Below are 12,464 nucleotides of genomic sequence, written 5' to 3'. Positions count from 1 at the left end.
CTAATTGTTGTTTTATTTAAGTTAATATTGCATCTGTGATCGTTGTCGACGTTTCGTCTTCCTTTTGTCAGGTGACATTTAAAAATGGAAAGAAATTTGGCTGCATTGAGACACGAAGCATCGTTGCGTTAACGTTAATGGAAGTCCGTTTGCACATTTGTGAAAATAAATTAAATAACCCGATGAGATTTGTTACAAAAAAAATTACGCCCTTACCGTGTTTCCTGAATTTTGGGTCACCCTGTACACTTTTCAACCATTTGCGTCAACTCTGCAGCCACTAGAGAGCGCTAAATTCACGACAATGAGCAAACATTGGTTGAAAAATAAGAATGGCAATACAACAAACTAAGTTACCTCTGTGTCTCGGACCGCATTCGTGAACACAAAGCAGACCTGAAACACGGTAGGACCAACACCTCGGCCGTGGCAGATCACTGTTATAATTCAGTAGGCTCACATGACATTGACTTCCCCAAGACAGAGGTTCTTTGCAAGCCATCTGGCTACCATGAGAGATTCGTTCATGAGGCTATCCACATATACAAACACAGACAATTTCAACCGAGAAGATGAATTCTGGCTTAGCAATCATTGGAAGGATTTGATAAACCATTTCGGGTCTTAATTGATTGATCACGCTTAAGGTGGCTTTCAGACCGCATCATTATTTTTCGTCTCCCCCCTCTTTTCCGAACATATGTGGACTCGTCCATCTGAACAAACTGTCAAATCTCTCTCCGTGGTGCTAACGTTAAAAACCTCCGCCACTTTTTCAAATTTTCTTGTTGTGGTTTTCACACCTGATGATGATTGCTTGTGCTGCAGTTGAAACGTCGTGAGAATTTTATTGTTTTAATTTTTTTATTATTTTATTGTTTCCCTTCTACGTGACTTTACCGAAAGAACCAAGAAGAACAAGAGGTGCGTTGAGATGTTCAGACACCAAATATAAACCTTTTTGCAAGGAATCAAGTGCGCATTAACCACACACAGTGCTTGTGATGAACATGCACACAAACACGTGGCTCTCATAGTCTATGATGCATCGTCTTTGAAACTGATTGGCCTGCAGCCGAGATAGCCTTCACTAGGGCATGGACTCACCAGTGGCAGACCAGAGAACAACGCCAAAATGCCAACAGGACAAGGACAATGCACAATCAGAGCATTTCTAGCTCGGGTGTGAGCAGCTGAATCATGGGTTATTTTTTTTTGGCAGTTTCAAAGTATGAAAAATAGTAGGTTTAACCCTTGCTGGCAAAACAAAAATAATGTTTTTCCCTTTTGACTTAAAAGCTTTCGTGACTTGGAAGGAATTAATATTTTTTGGGTCTTTCGGTAAAGTCACGTAGATAGGTTAAGAGAAAATAACCAAAAATAACGACTTTTCGATCGCAACACAAGCATTCGTCATCAGGAAGAAAGACATGAGGGGGACAGCCGCTGAAGCGGGCTGTTTTAAAGGTTTAAAACAGTCTGCTTGTGTTGTGATCGAAATCGTCGTCGTTTTGTTATCTTGGTTGAACCTATCTACGTGACTTTATTTCGATTTAAAGCTTTCGTGACTGCAAGGATTCATCTTTGGTTCTTTCGGTAAAGTCACGTAGAATGAGAATAAAATAATAAATTGATAAAATAAAAATAACACAATCATATTCTCACGACGTTTCGGCCACAACACAAGCGGCCTTCATCAGGTGAAGGGGACGAGTCTGTCTGGAGGACAGCGCTGTCCTATTATTGTGTTATTTTTATTTTATCAATTTATTATCCTATCTATGTGACTTTACCGAAAGACGCAAATAATATATTTTACCCTTTTCTTTGCCGGAAACGGTAAACCCTATATTCTTGATCTTTTTTTCATACTTTGCGACTGGCAAAAAAAGGTTCCATGATATGGCCAAACATTGGTTTCACTTGGAACCAATCGCAAATGAGGGCAAATTGTTCCCCGCGTGTAGCTTTGCACAAACAAAGAACAGACATTTCACTATTTATATTCACAAAAAAAACTTTATTTCCATTTGTAGCATTTCAGCTTTCGCAAAGAGCACAAAATATGGCGAGTAATTTGTTTTCTTCTTCTTTAAAGTTACTCAGAATAAACTATTACAGCAAGGGGATGGGTCTATAGTTACAAATGGCTGTGAAGAGAGAATGATCCAAAGAATGACTTTTTTTTTATTCCTGCAAAAGCAAAATAAGTCAGAAAAACTGAAAACACTCACCTACGTAGAAATGTGGATTTTTTTTTTTGCTTTACAGATCTTGTTTCTTTGAAGTTTATATACAAGACATGGAGCGAGTGTCTAGGTTTTTTTTATCGCTGTAACAGATGATACACCTTTATTCTGCAGCATAAAAACACTTAAAGCCTAAACATCTAACCACCACTCCCGTTCACTTGCATTTAAACTTATTATTTTAAAGTCCCAAGTTAGAGGCAGTACGAATAATAAGAATTAAAAAGTTGGCCATGACTTGTATGACAGCACACCGGATAAACTGTTAGGCCTTAACCACGTTTACATGTTTTGGTTAGCACACACTGCACGACCATGAGTTTTTGATTTTTATCAAACCGATTAAACCGTTAGTTGAACATCCAAGGGTAACTTTTCTGAAATTCTACAAAAGCTGACCAGAACTTGGAAGCTGTAACAAAAAAAAAATATCAAGATTCATCGGCTCACAGAAAATACCGAAGGAGAAAAAAAATCCACAGTCACCGTAATACTCCCGATTATAAGACGACGCACTGTTTTTGTTGTTGTTGTCGATGGTGGTACGGTTTTTTTTTAAAGCAAAAGTTGGGAGAGGATGCGTCTTTATGATCTTGAGACTACGTCAATTCACGTGGAAAGCAAAGCTTCCTGTGCTCTCGCAAGCGGTATCCGTCACGCGAGCCGTCAGCACCCCAGATAAGCTCGCGTGTTCACGATTCTAGATTTTTTTTATTCTAGATTTGCAAGCAATAGAAAAGCCGCCACCGCCGCCACCACCATGCATGGCTCAACGGCGCAATAATCAACGTCCACTTTTCACATCCAGCTGCCAACGCTTGTAAGTAGCTGGCAAGATTGTGGAAAGCTCCTCTTGCAATGTCGAAGCTGACAAAAAAACCCCCACACCACAAACCAAACGATAGCGGCTTAAGTTTACTAAAAAAAAAAGTCCAGCACAAGCAATAGACGTGGAGTGAAGGCGGAGTTGTTTGCCCACCGCGCTACCTGGTTCCCGAGTTCGATTCCCGGCCAGGGCTAACATCAGTGGAGAGTTGCGACATCTGGACCGGCCCTGCCACCCTCCTGCATCCTTTACCAACCTGCACTGACCAGCGTGGTGAAGTATGGTCAAACAACCGTGTGTTTCACGGGGGGGGGGAGCCTCAACAAGCGGTAGAGTGAGCGGCTCCCAATTTCAAGGCTGCGAGTTCACAAGCTTGATTGGTGGGGGCGAGACCACTCCTCCAGGGTCGATAAAGTAAGTACTGTGCCACTTTGCGGGGACGTCCATATTATTTGTCCTGTGGAGAGACACGACTCTGCCACAGCAACGTGGAATTTCCACCACTGGCTCGGGCGATGTAAACAGGAGATGGGGCACCACCATCATGCTCACTTGAGTAAGAATCACTTAATCCTTTTTTTTTATACAGCCAAACGCAGGAGTATTTGCCCAACTGGATAAATGTTCTACGCTCCTCCCGCAAGTGACGTGACATAATTCGGCACAGTATAAATACAGGGCGTGAGCACACGCAGCCATCTGAGACAGGATTTGCTGGTTTCACAAAATCAGGCGTGGAAAAATAAAATCGGCGCAAAGCAATAACCCCGTTTTGACGGATTGGGGCACGACTCCGCTAAGCGGTCGCTAATCGGCGGTGGAGCCCAATCCGTCTGGGCGATTTATGCCTTCAAATTGCAGTACACCATCGGCGTTATCCGACTATCGCAACATATCCGCCCCGAACGACTAACCGCCCCCCATGCTCCGCACGGTCACTGCGCACCACGCGTAAAAGGGTCATTTTTTTTCTGCAGATGTTCACGAAAAATAAACGCAAATGCGACCGTCTCGCGCTTTATTTTTGTTCGTCCGGTGACTTATCCGTGCGCGGTGGTGTACTAACGGAGATTTTCTCGATCAGTGGTTCTTAACCTTTTACTGTGGCCTGCACCACCCCCCCCCACTTTGGTTCTCGGAAAGGGCATCTCTGCACCCCAAGGGAATGCGTGCACAACCAGGGTTAAAAAGCGCTGCTATAGATGATCGCGTATCTGACCTATTGTCCCCAGCACCTCAGTCGCTCCCCCCCCCCCCCCAGCCAGTGGGACATGCGACGCTGCAACTCCGTCCACCTGCTTTCGGAGACCGTTACGGTGGCAACAGAAAGTTTATTGTCCGGGCCCTCGGTTTCCAGCAACAAAAAAGGGCGGTTTGCTGCCAGAAACGCGCGGACTGCCGACGTTTGCCGGACGCAAGGTGCGAGGACAATAACACGTGAAAACTAACATTTTGGATAAAAGCCGCAGCCCTGCAAATTGCCTGCCCGCTCCACCGCTGGCGGGCCGTCGTCGAGAAGATGGAGCCCTCGCTTGAACTCGCCACACGATCAACGCTTTGTGCTCGACACACTTCTACTGCTGGCTGGAGTGAGGTTGATGGCGGTGGATTTCTGAAACTTGCCCCCAATGTTTCTGAACTGCCAAGTAGGGGAGAGAGGGTGAAATGCAAAAGTGCATTTAATAATTTAATCATTAGACGTAGGTTTATTTTTTTGTTTATTAACAGTAATGTCGATGCTCCACCTGAATGCTGATTTTATTGTGGCCGATGTTTAAAAACAGTTTGTCATAACACATTTTTTTCAAGGTTACCTTAACATTTGCCGTGTATTTTAAAAAAAGGAAGAATCACTCCGTCTCGCAAACTATGTAGCAACAAAAATGTCTAATGCCTATGTAACGTATGTGCTTCAGTGTAAGAGTGTAAAAAAAACATAAATATTATACCAGTAATACAAGGAACAAAAGAAAAACCACAAAGCAAACACTTTGTAAACAATTTAAACCTTAAAAAGAATCACGTGATAACATTAATACAAATAAGTTAGCGCAAAAAAAAAGGTGAAAAAAGTTCTAAATGGGATTGATGTGAGAGTATTAAACACGTAAGAGGGATGGGCAACATCACTGCACCTGATAAAGAAGAATTAAACGTGGCGACTAGGAACGCTTAGGACGTCCATTTATAATATTTATTCAAGATGCTACGCAGAAATCGGCGAGCGCTAACTTGAGCCACGGATGTAACGGGAGCAGCGTTGTGCGTCACCGCACCGGAGCGCCCGCGCGAGACGGAGACGAGAGTCGCGGAGGTCGGAGCGCGATTTGAAGGAACGCAGAATCCCTGCGGCCGGGACACGCTCGCGCGATGATTCCTGCGCCGACCGTCCGCACGCGAGCGCGTTCGTGAGGATTCCCAATTGCAGAGGGCAACTCAAAGGACAGTGACATGAACGTGGTGGTTGGTGGGGAGAAAAAAAAAACAAAATCCAGGAAAGCATGAGCAGCACGGTATCGAAAAAGCGTTGAAATATTGCTTACGCCTAAAGGTGTAAAATTGTGTCCCATCAACGTCGTCAATGCGGTATTGCTTTACTTAAATTACACAGACGCATCGATGACCTCCGTTTCTCGTCTGGCTTTGCTTTTTTTTGTGGGGGGGGGGGGAAATGCTCATCCTTGCACAGGGCGTAGTGTGTAGGTAGTAAGGTAGGAGGGGGGCCTGGCGTTTATAAAGCGCGGCGCAAAAACCGCAGCAGCAAAGGGCGGTGGGGCGACGTTACGCACGCACGCATCTTGAACTTCGTTCGCAGCGCCGTACGTTGTGAACCGCGCTAATCGGACGTGCCGGCAAGGAGGTGGGGTGGGGGGGGCGAAGATCACGGCCACAGCCGCGGCACCATCCGAGCTCCCCCCTGGACACGGGCGAGAGCAGGCCGGCGGCGGCGTCGTGACTCGGGGCCAAGGCACCGCCGGGCGTGAAACTCCTGGCGCACTCGAAAGTGTTCATGGTTAGTAGTCCGTGTTTATTTTACGACGACGTGTGCGAAATACTCGTGCGGTCCTGGGAGGTTTCGTACAGGGACACCTCCCACCACCGCCCCCTCCCCCCCCCCTTCAAGTCTCGTTGACTCAAGTGGATCGAGTATTTTAGCCCACCGCGGTTTTTAAATGTTGGTGCGAGCGGTAATGCCATTTCTTCCGCCCTTGTAAATATTATCAAGTCAGCCAACAAAGTTAGTCGATCGACCTCGGAAATCTTTTGAAACTCATTTAGCCAATAATTGTATCCCATGTTTGGTCTTCCCCAGTGGTTGGCTACGTACGGTGCGAAAGAAGTTCAACATGCAAGGAATCACTAGGCTGCGTCTTCAGTCTGAATAGTTGCCTATTCATAGTCGGCCGTGCTCTGGGCCGTTGGACGAGTACCAGTGGCAGTCAAGGTCACACGCTTGATGACGGATGTCCGTCCGCTCACGGTCGACGTTTACAAGAAGCACCGAACGCTTCGACGACGAAATATAACATCGTCACCGTTTTTTTATTTTGAGATAACGACATTATAATGCTGTTGGCCATTGCAGAGCGCCCTCACGGCGAAAACAAAGCGCCCGTATACACGACATCTCCCCGCCCCGTGATGGCAAGAGAGCCAGCAGCTCTTCCTGATTAGCTTAATTTTTGTTGAATCTTAAAGAAAAATTACGCCATTTAAGAATTACAGAAACATTTAATCGCAAACAGGGCCCCCCCCCCCCCCACTCCTTAAGTCTACTTTTTTGAGGCACGTGCCGATGATTTTTTTCAAAAGAATTCGTATTTTACATAAACGCACTAAAAGAAAACGTGCCAGTGACGAAACAAAACAAAAATTCGTTAAATAACTCCAGAAAAAAAAAATCGAACACATACAACAATGTGAGCCACTGCAAGATGAACAACGATTCTGTGGTGTACCAGGCGTTTAATTGGCGGTCGTTGAAATGTTCAGTCCTTCCTCAAAAAAAAGACAATCTAGAGAAATATATATACCGAAAAAAAAAGAGTCTCAATACGTGATGGCGAATCGTGCGCGTCGACTTTAACGAACGTCAAGGAGGGGGAAGGGAAGAAAAAAAAACCCTACACCAGCGCGAAAAGTCAAAATTTAAAACCCGCTAATTTGCGCCCAACTTGGCCAGATGATGTTGCCAGCAAGCACCAGGTAAGACGGGAACAATAAAATGAAACGCAGCACCTTACAGAGCAGATGTTTTTTTTTTAAATTAACTCCTGTGTTTTGATATTTAAAGATCCGACACCAATAATAAGAACAAACTTGTGCTGCGTTAGGCTCTGAGAAAACGTGTCCCTTGGGGGTGGCGGGCAGTGGATCATCGCGATTCTGCGTGCGTGCGTGCGCGCGTGATCCTGCGTCAGTCAGTGCAGGAAGTCTTTTTTTTTTTAAAACGCAGCAAACCCAAATCTACAGCAGCAAAAAAACCCAACGAGACATTCGGTGCGGGCGGCGGCGGGAGCGATAGAAAGAGCCCTGCGGTGGCTCCCCCTTGGCATCATCATAAACAGATAATGGTGCAGCGCTGTTAATCGTCTGCTCGCACCACCGCTGGCGGGAAGGAAGGGCCCCCCCCTCCCAATAAACGGAGGCCCACACTTTACCCCGCCGCACGCGACCTGCCGATCGACTAGCTATCTGCATTTCTACTACCGCTGGGTGGAAGAGAGGTTTGGTTGGTGGTTGTTGGTGGTGGTGGTGGTGATCTAAGTAAACTTGCACCACAGTTTCAACTGCCACGCAGAGCATTATTTTGACCCCGCACTTCCACGCTGGGCAGACAGTTTTGTTTTTTGTAAGAGGTGGGAGTTAACCACGTTTTATCCCGCCGGCGCGCGACCCGCCCATCACGCTATGGACCCCCAATTTTTACATCGCCGTTCCGACCGCTGCGGAAGGGAGGTAGAGTCGAACCGGCGACTTCTGGATCGCAAGTCCAGCGATGCTCAATGTTACACAGCCACTGTGGACGGCGCCGTTATTAGCGATTAAGAAAACGACGTGACTTTTCAGATTGTTTAGAAGACCCCTAAGCATCTCCGCGGAGTCTGCACGCTTTAAACGAAACACTTTTGTTGTTGTTGTTATGATCAAGAAAAAAATGACGAATGTTTTGCTAACCTTAAACTTTAATGGGCGTTTAAAATACTCCCCCCTACCCCCCCTCCCCCCCCGGCTTAGGCGAGTTTTCAAAATAGTGTGTACGCAATACAAAATAATATAACGCCTTTAATTCTTGCCGTTGCTTTCGATATTTTAAATTTTAGTCACATTTTTTTCTTCCTCCGTCATTTCACTACGGCATTTTGTACAAAAATGCACACATCACGCGCGATGCACCCACACCCCCCCCCCCCACTTTAACGAACGTACCAATTTGAAACGGCGGACCTGAGCTACGTCTGAGCCGCAATTAATTCCACACACCCCCCCCACCTTCCCCCAGCTAAGCTATTTACATTAGGCACAGAGAGAAGAGCTTTACAATCGGGGGGGGGGCGGGGGGGCTGCGGCACGACCAATGACCACAACGAAACGTTATCCGCCGCTGTGGCCTTCTCGACGCGCCCGTCTGTTTCGGTCGCTTTGATGGAAGGGCCCAAGACACGCAAGACGGCATTCACGTGACGCGTGGCCCAATCCGACTGGCTGCTGCCGTGTCCCAAAAACATTTATTTTTTTTCGCGAGTGACCAGGTGGAACTATGAAAAATAAACTCACGGAACCCTGTAACAAAAAAAAAGATGGCTATAGCAGCTGACATCCTGCTTTTGTCACGTGGTTCCCTCCATAGGAATGTGGAGAAGTACCACCCGATGTGCTTTGGATTTTTGCTTCAGCTGACACGGTTGCCTCTCGTGACAGATTTAACGGCGTTCGCGTCGGGGATACGAACGCTCGACGCGATGGCTGCACCGTTCACAGTTCTACCGAGTTGGTGGTCTGGATAACGCCGAGAGCTTTAGCACACACGCAACGCCGCGCACCTTCTGCGCGTAGTTAAACCTAATTAGTTTTCGGGCCTGCGCCAGTCCTTCCGTTGCGGTGCGATGCTCCAGTTATTTCACAGCCTCGAGTTAACTCTTTAAAATGTGGACGGACAACGGCCAGGCCTCAAGTCCAGAGGTGGATGAGGCTGCACCCTGACCACTCGCGCCTCTGTGTCCACACTCGGCACCACTGGCCGCTGAGCGAGTCCCAGCCAGACCCCCACACGTAGGAGCGGGGCCCGGTCCCGCCGCCGGGGACACAACACGATCGTTGCTCCACACGAGCTAGGCCGCAGTCGAATCGGACTAAACTGTTTGCTGCGACGCTGCGTCGGTGGTGGTTGCAGAAGCGCAAAACGACGAACTCAAACCGTTCATTAATAACCACCGAGGGCCAACCAAAGAAATCGAGAGGCGACGTTTCGGGCAAGCGGCCCCTCTTCTTTACGTCGAAGAGACGCAACCAAGAGAAGAGGCTAAAGGTTGATTTTTGCTTTCAAGGCCGTGTCGTCCACGAACGTGGAGTTATTTGTTGCTGTCGTGGTCGTACCAGGATGCCACTGTCCCCCGTTACCACGGAGGAGCGTGATCACGGCGATAGCTGTGTGCACGTGGGCCCGTGGCTTCCCTGTGCGTCGGCTGTTGGCCACAGGCTTTCGCCGGTCTTTTTTTTTCAGAGTCAATCCCCTTACACCCCCCCGGGCACCACTTGCCAAACACAAAAAATCCTGCACTAGTAATAAAAAAAGTGAACGTTAAGTGGCCGTTCCGTGTGAGGTGCGGGGGGGGGGGGTTAAATTTTGGGTATTTAAAGGGTAAAGTAAGAAAAACGTGATCATATTTAAAGCCGACCCGTGATAACGAGCTCTCCGATCGTGTTTCCCGTTTACATTTCCCATTTCCCGCGTCTCCACGCTCCCTCCCACCCCATCCTCCGCGACCCGCGCAGCTCTCGACGGAACTTCGGCTACGCGGGACACCGCCACCGACCCACGCCGGGGGGGGCTGCCCCCCTTACGACGCTGCCCGTCACGGGTCTCAACGGGCACGGGGTAACGGACCCCCCCCCCCCCCCCCGCCCGCAGCAGTAAACAACACGTGCCCCGTTTCCCTTCTCAAAACGTGCTTAAGTATCTGTCCAACTTTTGCCTTCCTGCAGCTCTCCGAGGATGCGGTTTCGGGTTGCGTTTCGTCATTCGGAAACGCACGACGTCCGACATTTCGCTCCACGCGCTGGGAGAATCTTCACGGGGGCAGGGGGGGCGGTGGCAAGATGTTAACGACCTCACCCGCCTGGTGTACAGGAGGCCGAGGGGGTTGTATCCTGACCCCGACGCTTGTATATTTGTTCTCCCCGTGGTCGCGTGGATTTTTCTCCGGGTCCTCTGGTTTTTCCCTCCGCAGAGAATCGACGTGCGTCGTATTTGGCTGCTGTACGTTTCCACGTGATAATCCACTTCGTTGAGCTATCATTTGCAGCCAGGTCGCTTCTGAAAAAAAAAAAGCTAATGGCTCAGTGGGCCTTACCTGGTAAAAATAATAAAAAACAGTAAAGTTTTATTTGAATAAATCTAAAGTTAAAAAAAATTCTAAGTTTCGTTGAAACGCCGGACGTCGCTGCTGAACAACGCGTGGCGGTACAACACGAGACGGGGAGGGGGGGCGGGGGGGGGGGCGCGAGGGAATCCCGGACGCCCGATGCTCGACTACGGGGCCACGGGACGGCCCGGCCCGCGAAAAGATTCACAGCGACCCCGTCCCCGTTCGCTCGACAACCGCGCGCTACCGCTGCTCAACCGAAACATAAGTGGAAACGCGCTCCCTCTCTCTCTCGCCCAGACGCAAGCCCCTTGCCCTGTCACGCGGCGGGGATTGCGTGCGTTTGGCCGGCCTCCCTCTCTCTGGCCCTCGCCGCGAACGATCGCAGTTTGCGGCCGATAACAGTTTCGCGTTTAACCATAACCCCCACCCCCCCCACCCCCCTCCAGCGTAACACTGTCTCTCCCCCTCTCCCTACCTTTTGATTCAACAAAAAAAAAGGATAAAGAAAAAAAGAAAGTCTGTCTTATTTGCATTATTAGAAATTCGCGTTAGCTTTTTTGTTTTGTATAAAACACGCACGCACGCACGCACACGCCATCCGTACGGCGATTCCTATTTTATCGCGGTGTTGGGGATGTTGAATCTGCAATTGCTTTTTGTTTGCATTTTGCATTTCCGTTCGTGGAGGGGAAGTTCTTGCTGTAGGGGCAGTCACCCCCTGCTGGGCGGCTTCCACCGCAGCTGCCCCCCCCACCCCACCTCCAGCACCGCCGCCAGCACCGCCAACGCCACCGCCAACGCCGCCGCCAGCACCGGCAGCACCGCCACCGGCAGACGATTTCACCAGTTCATGATGGACGTCCGGTTGAGTGTCATGAAGTACACCTGGCTGGTACCTCCTGAACGCACCGACGCGAAGAACACCTGGCGCACACAGGAGGACAGGCACAGGGAGGACAAGGCCGTGTTGTTAGCGTGACGTACGTATGTATGAAGAACTTCTTTTGCATCGCGCGTAGCCAACCGTGCTAATCGGAGGTGCGTGGGAAGGACAACAAGCAATATTGCTCTCTCTCTCTGTGCGAGTGTCTATGGGTCTCTCTGTGCGAGTGTCCATGGGTCTCTGTGCGAGTCTATGTATTCCATGTTGAACTTCTGCTGTATGGGGGTGATGCTGCTGCCTGTGCAATTAAGTAATTTGCAGGTGATCTTTCAGCATTGGGATGTTTGGGGCGATACCAGATGCAGTGTTTTTTCCATTGGAAGGAAACTGAAGAACCTGGAGTAAAACCCCACGTGGCATGAAACGGCAGAACGTACAAACTTTAGCCGCAGAAAGGCGTCCGAGTCGGGAACCAAACCCAGGCCCTTCTTGCTGCGAGGCCGCGAGTGTTGCCGTGACGACACCGTGATATTCCGAGCGCCGTTTCTCCGCAGCGAGAACCAAACCCGGCCGCCAGCAACCAGAACAATGGACGAGCGCCATGGAGGGTAACGCAGCGCTCATTCAGGCGGGTTGTGAATGCATCTCTCTGTAACCAACACCGTGTCCTCCCCATTGTAAAACGTGCCGTTTGCGTACGGTACTTTTTTCCAAGTGACCTCAAAGGTTGGGGATGCACCTTACTCCTCCGAACGTCTTCTAATCCGGAGAATCCGGTGAAGGGAGAAACCGAGCAGGCCGGTTGCACGAATCCTGGCGTGGCGTCAGCTCGGCCCGTCGCTACATCGCGGGAATTCTCCACGTCGCTGTGCATCGCTGCCCGTCGCTACATTGCTCTACATCGCTGCTACGTCGAT

The 12,464-nt window shown here is 49.0% G+C and overlaps 1 protein-coding gene across 4 annotated transcripts in view; it reads right to left on the bottom strand.

Moving 5' to 3' along the window:
* Nucleotides 1-1,999: 1,999 nt before the first annotated feature.
* The window catches only part of LOC116956246 (mitogen-activated protein kinase kinase kinase kinase 4-like), a 168,652-nt gene continuing 158,187 nt past the window's right edge, over nucleotides 2,000-12,464 (bottom strand). For all 4 annotated transcript variants that reach the window (XM_032977684.2, XM_032977687.2, XM_032977685.2 and 1 more), the window contains one exon: nucleotides 2,000-11,588. In XM_032977684.2, the coding sequence (XP_032833575.2) occupies nucleotides 11,505-11,588 (84 nt within the window). In that variant the 3' untranslated portion in view covers nucleotides 2,000-11,504. The remainder of the gene's footprint in view (nucleotides 11,589-12,464) is intronic.

This window comes from Petromyzon marinus, chromosome 64 (genome assembly GCF_048934315.1).
Source record: "Petromyzon marinus isolate PM22_M1 ecotype Great Lakes invasive population chromosome 64, UKy_Petmar_22M1.pri1.0, whole genome shotgun sequence".
Classification (NCBI taxonomy): domain Eukaryota; kingdom Metazoa; phylum Chordata; class Hyperoartia; order Petromyzontiformes; family Petromyzontidae; genus Petromyzon; species Petromyzon marinus.
This window is presented reverse-complemented; position numbering and strand designations above follow the sequence as displayed.